The sequence below is a fragment of the Perca flavescens genome, chromosome 12, assembly GCF_004354835.1.
Source record: "Perca flavescens isolate YP-PL-M2 chromosome 12, PFLA_1.0, whole genome shotgun sequence".
NCBI lineage: Eukaryota > Metazoa > Chordata > Actinopteri > Perciformes > Percidae > Perca > Perca flavescens.
Window position 1 is genome coordinate 25,616,245 of NC_041342.1, and position 20,511 is coordinate 25,636,755.

The 20,511-nt window shown below is 39.7% G+C and overlaps 1 protein-coding gene across 3 annotated transcripts in view; it reads right to left on the minus strand.

The window, feature by feature from the left end:
* Positions 1-2,411: 2,411 nt before the first annotated feature.
* klf17 (Kruppel like factor 17) overlaps positions 2,412-20,511 on the minus strand; it is an 80,448-nt gene continuing 62,348 nt past the window's right edge. Inside the window, exons 1-4 of one of the 3 annotated variants that reach the window (XM_028594447.1) lie at positions 5,761-5,951; positions 4,832-4,913; positions 3,592-4,699; positions 2,412-3,462 (exon numbers count right to left, since the gene is read on the minus strand). In XM_028594447.1, the coding sequence (XP_028450248.1) occupies positions 3,287-3,462; positions 3,592-4,699; positions 4,832-4,913; positions 5,761-5,807 (1,413 nt within the window). In that variant the 5' untranslated portion in view covers positions 5,808-5,951 and the 3' untranslated portion in view covers positions 2,412-3,286. Of the gene's footprint in view, positions 3,463-3,591; positions 4,700-4,831; positions 4,914-5,760; positions 5,952-16,351; positions 16,450-20,511 lie in introns of those variants that run through there. The other 2 variants (XM_028594446.1, XM_028594448.1) reach the window with 2 other exon arrangements.

Below are 20,511 nucleotides of genomic sequence, written 5' to 3' on the forward strand. Positions count from 1 at the left end.
ACGGAAAAAGAACATAAATACTACTTTAATGTAGATTTTCTTTAGGGCTTTATTACGTGGTATCGGATCGGTGCATAAACTCCAGTACTTTTAGGTATCGGTATCGGACCATCTCTAGTTTGTATTGTTTATTATAACGGCTTTAATGCTGTTAAATTATTTTGCTGTGACAAAAATGATCAACAAAGGGACTTAACCCTTTTTACGATGTTTTTGTCAATTTTTTCCTCTTATTTTTGAAGCTTTTTCTGACATTTGTCACTTATTTCAACGTTCTTTTGTCTATTTTTCAAATGCTATAAAATACAATAAAACCCTGATTCAATGAGGAGTGTACTTACTTGTGAAGAGCGTTGTATGGAACCATCCATGCTATTTTCTTTGATAATTTGGTTGAAAGAATCCCAACTTTGTGATGTAGATACTTTTTGAAAATGGGGCAAATTTGACCCAAAGACAACAGGAGGGTTAAACAGCTTGAACACAGAAGACAAGCAATACTAATTCAAACAGGTGTACATAATAAGCCTGATTTAGAGATACTGAAGACTATCCAGAAACTAAAGCAAAGAGGACATCTAGTGGGGAAACTAAGACATAGCATAGAAAGTGGCACATTACATCCTCCAGACAGAAAGATCTACACTTCAAGCTTAGTACTTCAAATATTTATTACTTGAGTGGTTCTAATCATGTAAAAAGTATATCCATTTACCAAAACATCTATGATATACACTATACCAACTTCTCATGTAGGCTAGACTGTGCAATTTAACCTTAAAGGTCCCATGACATGGTGCTCTTTGGATGCTTTTATATAGACCTTAGTGGTCCCCTAATACTGTATCTGAAGTCTCTTTCCCAAAATTCAGCCTTGGTGCAGAATTACAGCCACTAGAGCCAGTCCCACAATGAGCTTTCCTTAGGATGTGCCATTCATTTCTGTGTCTGTAGCTATTGAGGAGGAGAGAGGGGGGGCAAGGTGGAGGGTTGGGGTGTGGCCTTGACCAACTGCCACTTTGTTCGTTTGAAAGCCATGATGTCTCTCTCTCTCATGGGTGGGCCAAATTCTCTGGGTGGGCAAAGCAGAGAAAGGGGAGGTAACTTTGCTCCTTATGACCTCATAAGGAACAAGGTTCTTATACTGTACTGTATATATATTGGCCAGAATCAGCCTTTTGGCAAGGGGGGTGCATATAATAGTGGCGGGTCTGGGTGTCCTCCCCAGGGATGTTTTGATCATCAACGACTTCATCTCCTGTATTCAGATACACTTTTATGCACCAATTGACAGTAGAAATACCTTTATTTAACACAGATGAAAATTCAAAATATATCAAAAATATAATGGAAAGTATGTTGTTGCGTGTCATTGGGCATTTTTAAGTAGGTATGTGGAAATCCTTGAGCTTTCTTAGTGGGTATACCTGCGTATCACGTAGACTACACCACTGAGAAAAACGGCACTCAAAGACCAGATGGGGTGGGGCCCCTCGGACTGCATATGTGTGTATTATTCATGACACACACAATGGGCAAAAATACACACACACACGTGCACACACAGGGCCTATAGACATGCGTTAGTGGAAAGATGTCAGAGTGATGGTGAACTGGCACCACTTCAACCATAAGTCCACACACCATACCATGGTGAGTGCCGGACTTGAACCGCTACCCTCTGCTTCCAAGTCCCTGCAAACTAAGCTAATGACTGCGTTACAGTAACGAGAGTAAATGTAACTTGTTACTTGCACCGATAATCCATTTAAACACAGCCTTTTAGATAAGGCAGATGTTATTATATAAATGAACAGTAGAGGGCAGTCTTTCATAAGCAGTGATAGAAAACAGGGGCACTAGACCATGCAAATTGTCATACTATCAGTTGTAATGATGCTTTTTGTTTTTATGGTAATGCTTATTATAGACCACGTAATGTCTTGATCCTTGAACTACGCCTGCAACCTGTACAAATGTTGATGGAAATGCAACGTTACACTTACAACCAAGATTTTCAGTTTCCCTTCTCCTTTGACTGAGATCATTATGTCCTATAAAATGCTGACATTGTGGGACTTACAGAAAATTTGTGATCTCAATTTGCAAAGGGGACACACAACCTTTGTTAGATGGATGACTGGCCGCTGATGTCAGCATCACTTTCTGTGTTACACACGTGTCCAAGCCAGACTGTAAAAACTCCTTTCTGTTCAATTGAAGAAGTATTTGTTTCTCTTTTCTTCTTTTAGCCACGCAATACTAAGAATGCAATCGAAATAATGAAAAATGATTAGCGCCAGCAGACCTGTATAAACTGAAAGCAGATCTAGAGTTAAAGGAATTGGGTGGGCAGGAAAAGAGGCAATGGCAGATATATTTGTAAAAGTACTTTTAATTTTCTGAGCACATAAAATTGTTAAAAAATGATACATCTGAGTAGCAATTCTGTTTCAAGAACAGCCGATCAACAATTGGTTGCAGTGGATTTCTCCATTCTTACAAATCTTCCATAACAAAAACTTGTATCCCCAGAAAACACTGATCTGTAAAATAACATTTAAATTGAGTGAAGTAAGGGTTATGTTTGGGATCAAAGAGGCTGAAAATAAACTTTAGTACCTGTACTTGTTAGCATAGGTCAAGCAAACCTTCACAGAACAAAAAAAAAAAATCTGAAATGTAGGTCTACACAGCTCAGCAAATCTATAACATCTATTTTGTAGACTAACAACATTGAGAAAATACAATAAAAATTGTCAATAAAAACCCTTGACCTGATTTGAGTAGTATTAAAGATATAAGATGTAAACATTCAAAAATACAATTTACAAATATGTACAAAGTTCTGGGTCCTGCCCGCAGTGAGTTTTCCCCTTTGGGAAGCACATACAGTCTTGTTAAGGCACTCACTAACACTCAATAACTTATTTCAGAGAAGGGCGAGGAAATGTCTTAAATAGAAACTACTATAATTTAGCCAAAGTTCATATATCCACAGATATGTACAAAAAAATACCAGCATTCATTCTTATTTTCTGATAGAGAGGCACTTGTTTTGAAAAACATAAAATGTCCCATGTGTGGTACCTCAGGGTATGATCAGGTTGCTGTAAACGCTCTACAAAAGGCACCGTTCATATGCTAAAGCCCCTTACAGGAACATTTTGTTTCATTGGTTGGGGCACAAACTGTCCAGTAGTGAGGGGACAACTCGTGCTTCTTCTGGGATGCTCCAGGCATGATCCCATGATGGATTTGGATACAAAAGTATCCATAACTTGGCCTACATGTGCCTCTTCATGTGGAGAGCCAGATGATCTGAGCGGGAAAACGCACGCTCACACAGGTGACACTGGAAAGGTCGGTGTCCGGTGTGCTTTCTGAAGTGACGGGTCAGCTCATCTGACCTGGCAAACTTCCAGCCGCAGCCTTCCCAGTTACAGTGGTAGGGCTTTTCACCTGAGAGACATAAGCAAAGGACTTTGTTTAGATTGCAGCTTCTACAGAGCATTAACAAGTATGGAATCAAAATATTTTAGGTGAACAACTGACAATTAAAATAGATTGTGGGTTTAGAAATGTGCTCACCCGTGTGTGTTCTCATGTGGGCTTTGAGGTGGGAGCTCTTGGTGTAGGTTTTTCCACAGCCAGGGAAATCACAGCTGTGCGTCGCAGCGCGTTTTCTGGGCCACGACCTGCGGCCTCGTTTCTGTTTGACGCTCCCCGCCTCATCCTGAGCGTAAAACTCCAGCAACGATGGCGAAGAAGGAGGAGTGAGCATCATCCCCTGCATAGAAGCCGGATGGTGCTGCTGGTGACCGCGGACTGGCTCTCTGTGGATGCTGTACTGTCCTTGAAACTGTGCCAAACTCTGGTGCGCGTACTGCGGCTGGTAGGGTGCGTTCATGTACTGATTTTGGAGATGGTGTTGACTAGGGTGTTGAGGATGAGAGTTAATATGTGCCAAATGGAAGTCTGTGCGTCCCTGGGGGGCAGGGTGCTGCATGGGGTGCGCACCGAATCCCGGCAACGCACCTGGGACTGTAGCCTGGTGGTGCGTAAAAGCTCCTTGGTGCACGGAGCGCATCTGATGATTCTCATACACCTGTCCCATAAAGTCACCAGTAGCCATCATACAAGACTGGCCTATGGGCTCGGTTTTGATTTTGTATCCAAGCGGTGGAGAAGACGTGGCTACTTGGTGATGAGCGGTAGTAGCTGAAACCGGGACCGGATTCAACGCTCGCAGTTCGGTGTACTCCCGCACGCCACTCGCCCTTCCTTCGCACTCCGGTGAACTCTCCCCCGGGTAACTCATCTCTGGCGTGAGAAGCTCCTCCATGAGACTGCGGACTGGGCTCGAGCCCGTGAAGCTTACCGTGCCGTGGTAGCTCTGCGAGGCCAGGTGAGATGGAGGGCGGTCACTACAGTCTGGCACAGAACTACCGCTGCAGCTCTCCGGTGACTCCGGCAGGGAGTACAAGCACGGCTGCGGAGAAATGTTCCCGTTGTTGCTTACAACATCGGAGTCTATGGTGTTAGACAAAATGAACTCGAGGTCAACGAATCTCCCCAGCTCGTCGTCGTCTTTGGCCAGTAAAGCAGGAGACTGCACTATGCTGAACTCCACTTCGATGAGCGGGTTGTCTGCGCCACCTGTTACGCTGCTGCGTGTACACTGATCCAGCTTGCACATCTGTACAGGAGAGCAGACAGGACAATTAGAAAAAAAAATAAGCCAACCAACGATCAGAACTAAATCTACAATCCTACAATCCTAACCCTAAATCTACAAAAACATAAATAAAACTTAAATCCCTCTACTTACACTGTCGAACTGTTTTCCTTCCATCGTTTGAGCACTTAGAAACGATGTTATGGCAGGCATCACTGCTTCAGCCATAGCCATGCTGACGGGTTAGATGACAAAATGCAAGAATTTAAAACTGTAAACGAGAACAGAAACTTTTCTCTGTGTCCATGGAGCACCTGTTTGGTAACTTTGACAGATGTGGAGCGTTCAGAATGCGAATATCGGAGCTGACGAGCCTCTTATACAAGTTCCTTTCCGGGAGGTGCGGCTTCTCCCCCCCCCAACACTCACACACACGCACACACATACAGACACACATGCTAGCAAGCACACACACACACACACACACACACACACACACACACACACACACACACACACACACACACACACACACACACACACACACCCCCCAAACAGTAGTGTAAACAAATACAAATGGCTTTCATGTGCGTCAAGCAGGTAAATACCTATGTGCATAAAGTAGGCTATGACTAAAACAATCATCCATAATTCCATGTATGACTGAATGACTAAATGGTTGAATATGAACATTATTTTGCATCCCAAAGCCGATAGAGTGTAAGGACACATCTTTCAAAACACACATGACACTAAACTTTCTGCTTTTTTCAGCTTTGCCAGAGGGTTATTTATTAAAAAAAAAAGGACTGGGAGGACTGGAAAGTCAAAATTCCAGTGCGTAAAAGATCATTAAAGTTGCCTGATCATGCTTCTTGAAATATTATTTTTTATACTAACACCTTTAAGAGGAAAATCTGTCATTGTATGCTGCCAGTCAATGCAACTAAAGTGACCGAATCTCCAAGACGTTTATTTCACAGTTGAAATGTCCCACACAGTTTGTCCCAGCTTATTCAAACACACACGCACGCACGCACACGCACGCACACACACAATTAATTTGTCCCGAGTTAGCCTACCTGAGCATGTTTAACACAAACACGAACGTGTGAAGCGGCGGGCTCATCGAAACAACCTGTTAATCTGGGTGTGAACAAAGGACTACACGTTTCTTAATGATCTTCCCCCAGCAGCCCTGTAAGTCCCCTGCAGTCATTGCTATGGTAATGCAGGTGGATGGGTGTCGATAGTGGAGAACTGAAAGAGAACAGCCGACAGTTCGAGACTGGCTTTGCTTTAACAGCCTTATTAAGCACGCATACATAGGCGATCACCTTGTTGTCCCTAACCCTATATATTTTTTTAAAATCAGGACATGGTCTGCATGCCAATTTTGACGAAAACCCCCAATAAGTTTTTTTTTTTTAAACTTGTATTTATTTATTTAGATTTTTTATATATTTTTTGTATTCAGTTAACCAATTGATTCTTTCTGTAAATGTGATATCCCAACATGCAGGTCTAAATATGATTTCAGAGCCTTCTTCACACCGACATGAATAGGCCTACATGTCAGGGGGGAAATGCTGAAGTCATTTTTATTTATTCATTTGTTGGCTTAAAAGTGCTCATATCATACTGGAATCAGTTGCTTTAAAAAACAAATGCAAGAAAAAAAATATAACATCTCCTATACCACCTCTCCATCTAACCATTAGAATAGATGCAGTGTTTTTTATTGCAATCAACTAACAAAAAGCAATTAGACAAAGGCAAATATAATGGCCATAAATAGACATGTTTTATCAACTTGATAGTATAAACATAAGATATCTAATGGGCACTCAGACTTCTCTGGGGTCTACATAAAATAGCATACTGTACATATCTCTCTGTCAATGACTTTTTGGAAAACAAAGGGAATATACAGCTTTTGTTCACGAATAACCAATATAGCATATAAAACCTGAAATATTTCCTTATTTGGTATTAACAATGCCTTGTGGACAATTCTCTACTTTGACACCTTCATCAAATGTTTAATAACATTTTATCAAGAGAAAAAAGTTTGGTTGGTTTAGTGATTATCATTCTTTATTTTACGCATACAGAAAATTATGAAAAAGTAATGTCAACAAAACAAACCGGGTAAGGCAGGCTTTTATAGGTGCATTTTTTACAAATACAAACTTATTTTCTTTCTTTCCTCCTACTAGTGTTAAGATAAGCTTTATTAAAATAAAAAAAGTTATATAATGTCACTGTCTCTTGTCCTACAGTATATTATATTAGATTAGACAACTTTGGTTTGATTTTTAAATCCCAAAAAACAGCAACAAAGCCGAATAAACTAATGCAAATCATTCTTTTGTGCGGCTGCAGGTGTAGTGAAAGGCAGCGTCCTGCAGCTCTCTCCCTTTATACTCTGTTATTTTTAACCTGCTGGGCTTACGCAAAACAAATTCCGGTTCTGTGTACGAGCCAAGTGGAAATGGACTCTGTTTCCTGAGGAAAAACTAGACACTCCTTTACTTGAACTCTGCAGCCACCTTTAGATGCTTAGCTGAGGATACAGACATGGAGCAGGAAAACTATCACATTTCTATAATATTAATTGAAGACATTTTGTGATTGGCCTATAGTGGTTTTATTTTGAGGCAAATACTTTGTCTGGTTTATAGTGAACTTACTGTACTACTGAACCTTCTATTGTGCAATAATAAGCTGGTTAGAGATTTTCTATCTAAGCATCCTTGAAGAAATCCACATAGGCCTACTAAAATGTAATTTAGGAAATATCCAAAATAAAAACCCACTGAAAAATGCTATGATCTCCCCCGCAGAGAAAACTATTCCTTTTCCATCAAAGGCATTATCAAACCCAGGTCATGTAAAAACCTAACTAGCCAAGAATAGAGAGACAGATCCAGATAAAGAATCGCCCTGGGCTCAGGTATCTCCTTTTGTGACTTGCTTTCTGAAAGGGAGGAAGTCTTTCAGCTCAAGTGTTTTCTAAACACAATTACTTAAGATTACAGTTAAACAGACAGACAGAGAGAGCCACGGCATCTCATCCTGGATACATTGAAATGTTTTCCAAGTAAAGATAAAAAAAAAGAGAGTGGTTTATCTTGTTCAATCGTTTGTGTTTGAAAAGTCTCAAATGGTGTTCTATTATTTGTCCACTTAAGCCTCTGCTAACTCAAAACACTTTAAAAAAAAAATGTCTTATTCACTTTTCTGCTTCATTCAGCAAATGGTTTGTTGCTTTTAATCCAAACCATCTTTTTCATTGTGGAAGATGAGATGATTTGCATTAGCACACATGTTAGATGTAGCGTTTGTGTTCTACTCCAACCCATTTTCTTCATCTTTTTTCTTCCTCTGCTCCCTTTTATTTGATAGCTACAACACAATTAGGCACCCCATCTTTATGGTTAATTTACTGCTGTGATTCCCAACCAGGGGTAGGCTACTTAAGCAGTTGCCAGGGGGTACAAGGAAAGATTGACAATCAAAACAAATTTAAAGAGAAAAATAGAAGTTGATTTGATTGCAAAAAAATCCACATATAGAGTCAGTTGTAACATCAACAACTGTGTTAATATTGAGTATTTGAAAAAGTAGTTAGAAAGCAAGCAGAGGTCTAACAGCTAGATAAAAGTAATGCATACATGGTTGGAGCGGATGTGTAAAAGTATCCGTTAAAATAGTCAGCTAAAAAATATATAAACAGTAAAAATGGTTAGCTAAAGGTAACAGCTAAATGGTGAAATAGCTAAGCTCAATTGGTTAACAGTTAAAATAGCTAGCTAAAGCTAATGGATACATAGTTGAAACAGTTAGTAAAAATGATTAAACAGCTGAAATAGTTTGCTAAAAGTAGACCTATTTAACAGTTGAAAAAGCTAAAAGTAGTATAGGCCTACAGCTGAAATAGTTAGCTAAAAGTATTTAAAAGCTGAAATAGTTAGCTTAATGTATTTAACAGCTGAAAGAGTTAGCTAAAGTATTAAACAGTGGAAATAGTTAGCTACAAGTTGAAATAGTTTGCTAAACAGTTAAAATAGTTAGCTAAAAGTAATGGAATAGTTAAAATGTCCAGCTTCTGCCACACAAAAATGCACCCCAACTACAACACAAACATTAGTTGAAGCTGTATGAAAATATTAGCGTTATTTAATTAATAGTATTAAATAACATCTGGCTTAATAATTCAAATGACCATATTTGAAACATGATGGTTGGTGTTAATAAAGGGGTACTTGGGTTCATCTGACAGGCCTGTGGGAGTACATTAAAAGGTTGGGAACCACTGACTTACTGAGATCCCGCTTTCATATTTGCTTTGATGCTCAGAATAGATGCAGGATTTTCACAGGGATCAACTTACTGTTCAAGCACATTGTAAACTAAGCTTGTTTCTTGCAAATGTGTGCTAGCATGCTCACGCACATGTAGGCCTACAATCACTGTCATTCTCTCATTTAGACATGTCCATACATACACATTGTTTTTGTGTTACTGTCCAAACAGTAGCGGTGCTCAGAACAGCCAGGAGCAATAGACTTAGCAGAATATGGGGAAACATAGCTATAGCCTACCCACACAGAGAAAAACACATACACCAACAGCAATTACTCTCCATCACGCGCAAAGTGAGGGGAAATCCAAGTGTTATCTTGGATAAATACGCTGCCTTGCATGGCATGAAACACCAACAAAGTGATTGAAGAGAAAAAACAGAAAGTAAAACTACAGCACAGAGACAGGCTAGTTAGCTTCTAGAAACATATCAAAAGGAGGTGGGGAGGAAAGGAAATAAGAACAAACGTGAACTGATGGGGAAAAGAAGAAAAGCAATAACATCGGCCTGAGGGCCTGTAATCAGTAGTTCTGCTCTTCCTGAGGCCAGACTCTGACGCCTGTTGGGCCAAACAGTCTGACTGCAGGGTGGAAGACGTGTGACCAGACTGGACTGGATTAGATTAAATACTGCATCCATAGTGCTGTCTAACTTGCAATTAATCACATATTTGTATCTATTCTAAATGTCCCTTGATTTCTTTTTGTCCCATTATTTTTTCTCATTTTAATGCTCTTATCAACATGGAAAAGTGGATTGGCTTACTTTGTGCTTTTGTCGCCGGCTTTGACGAGGGGGTGGAGAATTTGCATCAGCTGTGAGCTTGGCTATCAAGTGGTATTTCAGACTGGACGTGCTGAGATGATAGCTAAGTTCACAACGACAAAACACACAGATCACTTTGGTCTTGTCAATGGAACCATTTGGCAACTTTTTTAAAGTAAACTTTCCATTCAGAATCTTATTGGCATCCATTTCGGCGTCTCACACTCGCCATCCACTCAAAACGTAACGTTAGCCTACTACTCTTTGGCCGGCTCGCAAGCCCAAACAAGTGTGTGCGGCGTGCCTGTTGTTTTGTTTCCGGTCTAGCTAGATTCGGTGTGGTGTTGTAGTTTTTCTAATGTTTCTAGTTGTTGCAACAGCATGTGAAAAAAACTACAAAGTTTGCTAGGCAAAAAAGAATGTTATTCGCGCGATAAAAAAAATTGACGCCGTTAAAATGGGTTTGCGTTAACGCCGTTAATAACGTGTTTAAATGACAGCACTAATCCATATATTTATAAATTAAAACATACTGTGTATAAAATGGTGAACCTATTGATTTATTTAATGAAATAACATAGCACTAATAGCATAGCGCACATCCTTCCAGACACATAGTGTAGACCTACAATAAAATCATTTTATAATAATAATAATTTATGTTGCAAATAGCAGAGTCCTACATTGTGTTCAAAATCTGAAAAAATCCTGACAAAAATATCCAAAACATGCAAATGAAATCATGTGGCTAATTTAACATGATCCCATATGCTAATAAACTCACTTGTAAACAAAAGATCATTGCCCTGCCAAAATGTTAAGCTAGCAGTAGTGCTAAATGTCTCTTCCAGTAGGTATTTCGGAGTTCACGGTGGCTAAATGGTTTAGAAGCGTTCAACACTAATAAAGCCATTAGCAGCTAGCTGTTAGACTAATGAGATCAGGGTGCCACATACTTAGCAGCATGTTGGCTGATTTATGTATCTTGTGTGTGTGATCAGGATCAGACGCAATTAGGAGCTGGGATGATAATGATGAGCCACTGAGTAAAGAGAGACAAAAACGCCCTGTTCAAACCTTGCATTAACATGCATCTTGAGTGACCATATGCAAATAAACATGTACGTAATCATTTCCGTTTGCAAAGACCAAATGCATTGTTGCTTTTAGCTGGCGGGAGGCAGCAATGTACTGTGCAATGTGCCTGTGCAATGTCTGAAAATTAAAAAAAGAAATCAAAACAAAACACACTGGGTGTCCTTGACGGTCCCAGGTAAACCAAATCATACAAGGTGTTTGACACACTAGTAACATATCTCTATATGCTTTTCAAATCCATTTTGCCTGTGTATGTTGCTATTGTTGTTGCATTTTAATAGAGAGAGAGACTACCTGTACGTTATCAAAAGTCACTAAATGATTTTCTTCATTAATCTTGTATACTTTACTTATCATAAGTCCCTGGTTAGTCTGGGGGTTTGTCACTGTCGATTAAAAACAGATTTTGCTGCAGTCATTGCTTTTAGTTCCTTGCCATTTACATGTTTTTTTTTATTACAGAATGTGCATATGGGTAATAACTCCTGGGTAAGATACATGCATTGCCCTTGGATAGTCTCAATAACCATAACAGACTCTTTTTGCTCTACAGTTAAAAGTGGTTTGAATAGAATTATAAGAAGCAGTGGCGGCTGTTGGAATTCATTTCAGGGGGGGGGGCTATGCCAAAAATCAAGCATACTTTCTGCTAATACAAAAATATAACCAGTAACACTGAGAAAACAGTGTCAAATTGACACAGTCTAATGTACACAGACACAAAACAGTTCATATTATCCCACAGGATGCGTGGTGCCCGCCCGCTACTGGTTAAAAAGTTTTTCTTATGCTTCATGCTTGGCATCAAAACAGCCTGGTCAGTACAGCATCTTCGTTGACTTGATGAATTATTCTAAGCCACATGATCAAAAGCATCTTATTAAGTAAAAAAATAATGAACCGTACATTAGCTGCCAGATTCTGTGTTGCACTCTACCAGTGCCCGCACACATTCAGGAAGACCAACTTTAGTGTAGCCAGACACTGTTCTCCCAGTTAGATTTATAATATAAATCAATGAAATTGTAGTAGCCTATACTGATTTCCACATTTGTCAAAAGCAACCAAGTTCCACGTTGGATATGCTAGAAACCTTAGTATGTCACTCTGAACACTCTGAAAATGAGTGTAACAGTTCATCAATACTTCCTAGTGTGTTTGACTCAAGAGCAGAGGATCTGATATCTAGCAGTTTATTTAAGTGTACTGGAAAGAACCGGTCTTGTTTCTGTCTGTTGTGGTTTCAGCTCTTTATTTCTCCAGATTAGCCTTTAGCAAGAGCTGACAGTCTGTCAATTAATTGGCACTAAATCATCAAGAAAGATTCTCAGGGGAGTGATATATTCAAGAGCAGGAATCGTTTTAACTTAGAAGCAGCAAAACTAGCTATCTGCATATAGTATATAATATGGAATATGGAAATATACGCTCTCTGTAATTCTGTTATATTTAAAGGGTTGGTATGAACAGCTTTCATTGGAACTACTTTTTACCAAACTAAAGTGTCGTGACAGAGAGGTCTACGGATTATGTCTGAAAAAATAATGGATGTTTAACATTTGCTTTCTTCCAGAGAGTAAGATGAGAAGATCAATACCACATTTGTGTCTGTAGGTAAATATTTGGGTGAACTGCTTCTTTAAAGTTGATTGAGAAAACTCATGCAAAATTAAAGCTAAAAAATAATTTTACTAATGTGAGGTGAGATTACTGTGTCAACTATTACCAAGGTCAAGAATTAACTGTCTATCTATTCTATAGTATTATGTAAAGGTCAGGAAACACAAGAGGCCTAGTCATAAACTCTGGCACCTGACACCGCTGTTAGTCCTCCAACTTTGTGCCATAAATAGCCTGCTTATGTCATTACATGTGGGTTGCTGTTAAAAGAAAATGGCTGACAATAGGTGTGCCATTAAAGAGCCAATTGGAAGAAACTATGTGGTAAAACAGCGAGATGATATAGGGTTACTTTTGCAGCATAATGTCTATATGATCTGTTTAGCAGAGCGGCAATAAATGATAGCTCTTCGTCCATCTTGGCTGCTCCACTTAGCTCATCTTTCAGTGGCTGAGGCGTGTACCTTTTCTAACCAGCCATGGTACTCTAGATAGACTTACGACAAAGGGACAAAATCACACCCACTGTTCAGCTTTTGTAAGAGGCTAAAGGAAAACATACGATGCTTGACATTTTTTGTTATTATTTAACACCGTGTTCATTTCTGCATGTGTGTATCAAAATGCATATGCCTGTTGCACCATTTGTGCGCCCGTTCCACCCTCAGACCTAAATATGAGAAACTCATTGTTCCCGTGGGACCACCTCAGTACTTGTGGTGTGTGGACGTGATGTATCAGAAACCAAATCTACAAACCATTTCAGTGCTACGCCATTGATTTCAATGACAATGATCCAACATGTTCAACTTTAAGAAAGTTGTAATCGTTGCAATCAAGAGAAATTCAAATATCTTTGATGGATGTCAAATGACGTAGTGCTCTCTGAATTACCTCATTTCTTTGCCTTCTGTCACAGGCCATGAAGAGGCTAAAGAAAGCTGGTGCACAACGTGGTTGAGTGAGAGGCCAAGGGGTGATGTATTGTGTATAACACTGTGTATTCTTTGTCAATACTGTGTCTCATGGTAGGCTAAGTTCAATTCCCATTGGGGCCACCCATGCAGACCATAAATCTATGAGGGAAGACTTTTGCCACTGAAATATGCAGCACTCAGTAGGTTATTGCTGCTCGCTCTTGTAGAATTTTATTAAGACATAAGACACAATTCTGGCCTTATTTTTGTAAGGTCTAAAGATGGTAATGTCAGTCAGTCTGTCTGTCAGTTGGTCGGTCCACTACCTTGGTCCAGACTCCAGACTGAAATATCTCAATGCTTATTGGATGGATCATGTTCCCCAGAGATTACATCCTGAATACCTTGATGATCCCTTGACTTTTCATTTGGTCCCACCAGCATGTCAAAGTTCCCAGTGAAATATCTCAACATCTACAATTTGGACTGGCACAACACTTTGTACAGACACTCATGATCCCCAGAGGATTAATCCTAATGACTTTGGTGGTCTCCTGACTGTTCCAGTACCACCATGAGGTTGACATTTGAGGTTAAAAATTAAATATCTTCACAACTACTGGAAAGATTACCAGGAAATTTGGTACAGACATTCATGTTCCCTTCAGGAGAGTTGTAATCATTTGGGTTGTCTCTCAAGTGTTCATCAAGTCAAAATTCAGCAATACTTTATGACCAAATACCTGCAAAACATTTCCATCAGCCTCAGCTTTACTTTGATTGGTGCAAATTAGTAAATGTTAGCATGCTAAAATGCCTTACTAAGATTGCGAGCATGGTAAACATTATACCTTATAAACATCAGCATGTTAACACTCTCATTGTATTAGCATGCTTACATTAGAATTAAACCCAAAGTACTACTATCTCCAAAATACATTAGTTTGACTGTAGCCTCTAACCCCGAAATTCCAACAGGCTGTTCCGGCTGCGATGCGGTTTGGTTCTGTCCTCCACCACGCGCCATACCACACTGGGGAGCATCTCAGAAGCGGCGCGTCTTGCCTGCTCATTGTCACTGAAAGGCTCACTACAAGTACTTGAAAGAACAATCTTGGTTTACCTAGTATCTACCTTCCACTTCATGCCTTCTCTTTTCTGGCATTGTCCTTCTCTGGTGTCGTATAACATATATATTTTCTCAGTTCCAAGATTAATGTCTCATCGTCCATGGTGCTGTAGAGGAGAGATATACGATATTGTGGTGTCTTTTGGTAAACTGACTGGATGCTCTCGTTCTAAAACATTCTGCCCGGCCTGCCAAACACCCTGCGGCTCGCGTGAAAAATAGACCTGGCACGTATTTTTAACGGAGAGCTGCTTCTCGCACGCTACTGGGACGCAATGTGTTGTGGCTGGTAGAATAACAAGCATTGTCTTGAATGGTCGTGACTGCTGGCGGAGGCCTTTGGCCATTAGTCTTGTAAGTTTCAGCATGGCATCTTTGCATTTGGTTTCCATTGGAATATATCACTGGTAAGTCCCTAGTTTAATGCTGACAATATTCCAATGTCAAACATGTACGTATATACCAGTCTTAAATATACACGTACATAAATTGTCTAAAACATTAATTTGTACATCTGGATGTCATTATCACATTGGAACTGTTTGTTGAAAAACTTTCCTGCTGCCTTATCTGGACTGTGACTATGACTGTGATAACTAAAGTCAAATTACAGCAACTATTTCACTAAAACTAAAGAGCCTGAACATAAATAGTCAACAAGTGTTGTCAATGAGAATGGCTTTTGTTAGTTGGCTGTACAGCTGATTGACTTTGTGTTTTTATTCATACTTTATGTGGGAGTTGTGTAACATTCTTTGCATGAGCGGTCATTATTTTCAGTGCAGAGGTCTTACAGTAATTATTTAGATAATCCAGTGCCGATAGTAAACTTCCTATCAAGTTATTTTTAGTGCTTGTAATTGTGTGTCACTTACTTAGTTTCACATGATGAAGATAATAGTGACAGTACAGTATAACAGACGGACTAGCAAGTGTCAGTGATGTCAGGCTTTGGATATTGTAGTTTTGCAGGAAAAAAGTGATATGCTGTAGAACATCTATGTCTTCTTACGTGATTGTTCAGGGGATCAACAAAGTCAGTAGGCTTTCGTCCTCTGGAAAACATGAATGTCTGTACAAAATGATCTGCTAATTCATCCGGTAGATGTTGAGATATTTCACAAAATATGTGAAAAGTCTGGCCTGCTGGTCAAATCAGAGGATCACCAAAGTCGACAAACTTTATTCTCTGGGGACCATGAGTGTTTTTGTTGAGATATTTCCGTCTGGATCACAGTGGTGGACCGATCGATAGAGCCATCCCTGGAGACCTACAGTATCTTTGGCTCTCAATGTGAGTTGTAACTGATATGGGGTCATCAGTCAATAAAAATAAAACATGCTGGTCGGCAGCTAGCCAAAGTCTCTTCTATGTCATTATTTTGCCTCTGCCTGCAGATCATGTTTGTGCAGGCAAAACTGCACCTCTATCAGTACATTTTACATCATGTTCTCTTTGACGGTGAAGAAGGTCATTAAAGTCACCATGTGCATCCTGCTGAACAACATGCGTCCTGAGCACAGCATGTGGTGTGGTTGCAGGATGCAAAACTGTGCAGGACATGGTTGGAAAACCTTTTATTAAGAATACAAGGTTTTCACGACCCAGAAAAAAATCTAAAGCTCATCAAAGACTTTCAGAAAAGACTCAAAAATGTATCCAATATGGCATTGAGAGCGAGGTACAAACGTTTTTTTTTTGTCTTTGTTTCTTCTCAGACGTGGCAGCTGAGTGCCCTGAAAGCTAGAAGACAGACAGGAGAGCAAATAATTACCTTTCCCAGGTAGCTGCAGTGATTGTTGGGGGCTGGAAGATGAGTGAAGAGGGCTCTGTGTGTGTCCGAAAACAGCATGTCCTTTTGACCTTGCAGCGCTGCAGACACACAAAGAGAGACGGGTTTGTGTCCCCAGACAAGAGGTCTGCTTTCACCTGAGCAGCTCAGCCAATTACACCCCACCCCCACCCCAGCAGAGACAAAGACAAGCAGAGCGGGATGAGTGACTGGGACCAGGCTGGGAGCCTTTTTATTAGAGGAGGGGTGAGGACTGGGTGAGGATATTGGGAGAGAGAGGGAAATTCTAAAGTTAGCAGATTTTGGAAAAAACAACAACATTCCAGTATTTTATGCTATAAAGACTTAAATCATCACTTGATTTTGCAGTTCATGTTTTTGATAGGAAGTGTCTGTAATAAATTCCCAGAAGCACCAGCATATTCACATAGTGTTTTCCAGGGAGGCTAGTTTTGGCTAAATGCCTTCAGGTGTGTGAACAGGTTCAGACTTGGCCACAAGCATATGCACTGCAAAGCTTTGTACACAGGTTTGGTATTGCCGTAAGAGTCGGCTAGCATCAGATCACATTATGTGATTTCATAACAAATGCTGGCAGAGAATCCACATTCCTTCTCCATGGTGTGTGTGGTTATGGCAGTGAAAGCGTGTGAATATCGTGACAACTAACATCGAAACTGACATTATATCTGCCTCATTTGATCTTACACAAGCACTTATATATAGACATAGAAAGACATTTTTGCATGCGCGCGCACACACACACACACACACACACCTCACTAAGCCAGGTCGCTGGCGGTTTGGGGCATCGCTTTATTCACTAGCACAGGGATTTTGCAAATATGGTCTGTCCTGTATATGAAGCAGCAGATGTGTAGTGGTGCGTATATGCAGGTATATGATGTATAACCAACTCTGCAACATATGAAAATGATGCACTGTTACAGATTAAAGTACTCAACAGTTTATAATGTAATTAAATGCTCCAGCTGAACACATTAAAGTTAATCCAGTACACCCAAATTTACGTAGACACCACTACCACCTTGGAGCTGTATACCACTAACATAGTACAGTCAGAGCTAGTACTAGTAGAACAGTTTAACGCTGTTCATTTGATCATTTAGTGAAATCCAGAACCTAACAAACCCTTTACTGGGCGGTCATATCATATTGTAAGCCAGCTATTAACAAGCGAGTCCACCTTTAACAGCAGCACTGAGCTGTTCTGTAAAGTCAGTCCTTATGAAAACACTTTTTACATCACATCATGCCAAACTGCCAATCAGTTTACGATCCCATTTCCATCCTGCTTTTTTTCTTTTTCTTTGCTTAGGTAAGGTGTTTTATAATCTTTTTCAATTGTCTGTGTTATGTGAATTGTGACGTACAGTACATTAAACCTGCCAGGCCTTTGAACTAGCTGGCATGAAGATATGGGGCTGTTATTGAAGCCATTATGAGATTTAGGCCCTGAACAGCCGCAGGGCTTCTTTCAAAGAGAGCAAGAGCCAGTCTTCCAAGCAACAATACAGCTAGACACACACAATCATGCAATCTCACACACACACACACACACACACACACACACACACACACACACACACACACACACACACACACACACACACACACACACACACACACACACACACACACACACACACACACACACACGATACCTGCACATTATACTGTGAATGCAGAAACACGCATTTAGGGACACACACAAGTTTATGTGCATAAATGTTATCAAAACACACTCTTGCACTTACACACATACCATATTCCGAACCATTGAAAATGATCATTACTTGTTGGTAAATGAGAAATAACTGTGGGAAATCTATGGGGAAAAATGGATAAGGTTGACAGGGATTATCTTAAGTAAAGAGTGTGCTTTATATATTGTAATCTACAATATATTTTTTTTTCTCTTTACTAGAGAAATGTTAGATTGATAAAATATTCATCATGAAGAGGATCTGTTGTTGGTCACACAAACAAGAAGTTTGGTTTTGTAATATAAAATAAAAGTATGATATAAATGGGGGACAGATGAAAAGAAAAAGAAAAGTAAAATGTCTTAGGCCACCATGAGCCTCGAAAACTGCTTCAATACTGCACTTATTCAAGGCAAAAGCGTATATAGTTGTTACGAGTGGCCACAGATCTAGGTGGGGCGAATAAAAGCCTGACATCATACCAAGATCTAACTTTAAAGAGGCCAACACAGCAGAATTATACACTAATGGAATTTAAATGTACACTATATTTGTAAGAATGATGCTTTTGGAGACAATACTGCTGAGTGGAATCTAAAAAAGTAAAAGAAAAAAATGCTTGTTTATAATCAATGTCACATTTTCTGTCTAGGTATGCCCTGCTATTTCTTCAGGAAGTAGACAACTAAGACTTTTATCTGCACTGTCATCAAGAGAAAACCATGTAGCTGCTCCACTGACAATGAAAGGGAGATTTACTTTGTAGACTCATCTTGGGATATCGGAGTCCATTTATCAGTCTGTTTGTCTTTCTCAGAAAAATCTTTAGTCTTAATTTGTCATTATTTGTAGCTAATGACGTGATTTCCCACAGAGTATAACAACAACAGGCTAATTCCTCTCTGCTGTGTAAACCTCCCTGAGGTGGTCTTTGTATGTTCTGCGCAGGGCTTAGCCGACATACATTCATCTTTTGGCTTTTCAAATCGGTTTGACAAGTTTTCTCACCCCTAATTTGTCATCATATGTGCTCACTGACTTTCCTTAACACTCCCCCCACTCTCCTGTCACATTTAGAGGGCTAATGGGGTCCACTTCAGATAACGGTTGTTTGACCAAGTCTGTCTCCAACCTTTAATAGTCTGCTTCAACAAGCAGAGCACCAAAAGCAAACTTCACCAAAGGGGTAGTACGTACAGCACTATGTACATATTATAACATGGCCATGTGATAACATGGCTGCATACACTATGAAATCCTCACAGAAACACACATATTTACGTCTTCCCAGTGCTACAGTGGCTTGCTGTTTACCAGCACATTTTCCACATGGAGATTTGAACATGTCAAAGGAATAATGTATGTGAATGCTGATAAAGGGGTTTCAGTTTCTAGGTCATTCTGTGTTTTCAGTCACACAATCCCATCTCTTACTTTGGCAAACTGTTCACCTTGCAGATTGTTTGAGACCTTTTGAGACAAAATGAGCTACAACAAACAATTATGTCAGGTCAACCAATTAAGTTCTAATATTTTATACTTAACCGATTCATCTCCCAATAATGCATCTTATAGTGAGCCCCAAAATAAAATGTTTAGAGATCATCAAGTTAATTGTGTATTACTGTGAAATGCTGGCGACTGCAGTTGAGGTGGTGGAGTCCATTGCATGAGCGGTTTGGTTGGTGGTTCAATCCTTTGACTTGCTGAGCATGCCCAGATAATTTGACAAAACAAATAAAATATGTTGTCAGTGGCTTTCAGTGTCAACTATCTTGCCACGCACCTGATACGTAAATTAACAACATTTTCGGAATTTGTTAATAGAAAACGTCGTCTGGCCCGGCATTACGTCTCCTTTAACATGTATTTGTAGCTGCAAATTAGTCAGGGTTAGGGTTAGTCATTTTGAGGTGAAAAGGTTGGTTTTCGTGCTTCGTGTGTTGTTTCAAAACTTAGTTTATTCTATGTATAGAGGTCTAAGTGAATGGAAGTATTATAATTAAGTGTAAAGTCCAACAGCATAATTGTTTTCCTTTAAAAGTTGGGAAAGAGGCGGGTGGGCTGAGTGATTGATTAAATACAATAGAAATGTCTCCGTTTCTGAGAATGATGGCTGACATGCTTTGGCCATTATATCTTAATACCACAGATCCACGCACATTTTTTCTTGCTTTTCTTTGTTTTGTTTTTTGATGTAGTTGGATGTTTATTCTAAGCAGAGATCACCATTTCCATGCCAACTTGCTGTTTTTTTTGTTTCACTGATCACCACTAAACTCTTTATTTATCTGATCAGTAGAATATCACATTCAATAGAAAAATACACCGATTACTTCACTCCACACAATACTTCCTATAGGTGAGAGGTTTTCTGCACGTCAGCACATAATGCTCGGTCATGTTTTCTAAGAA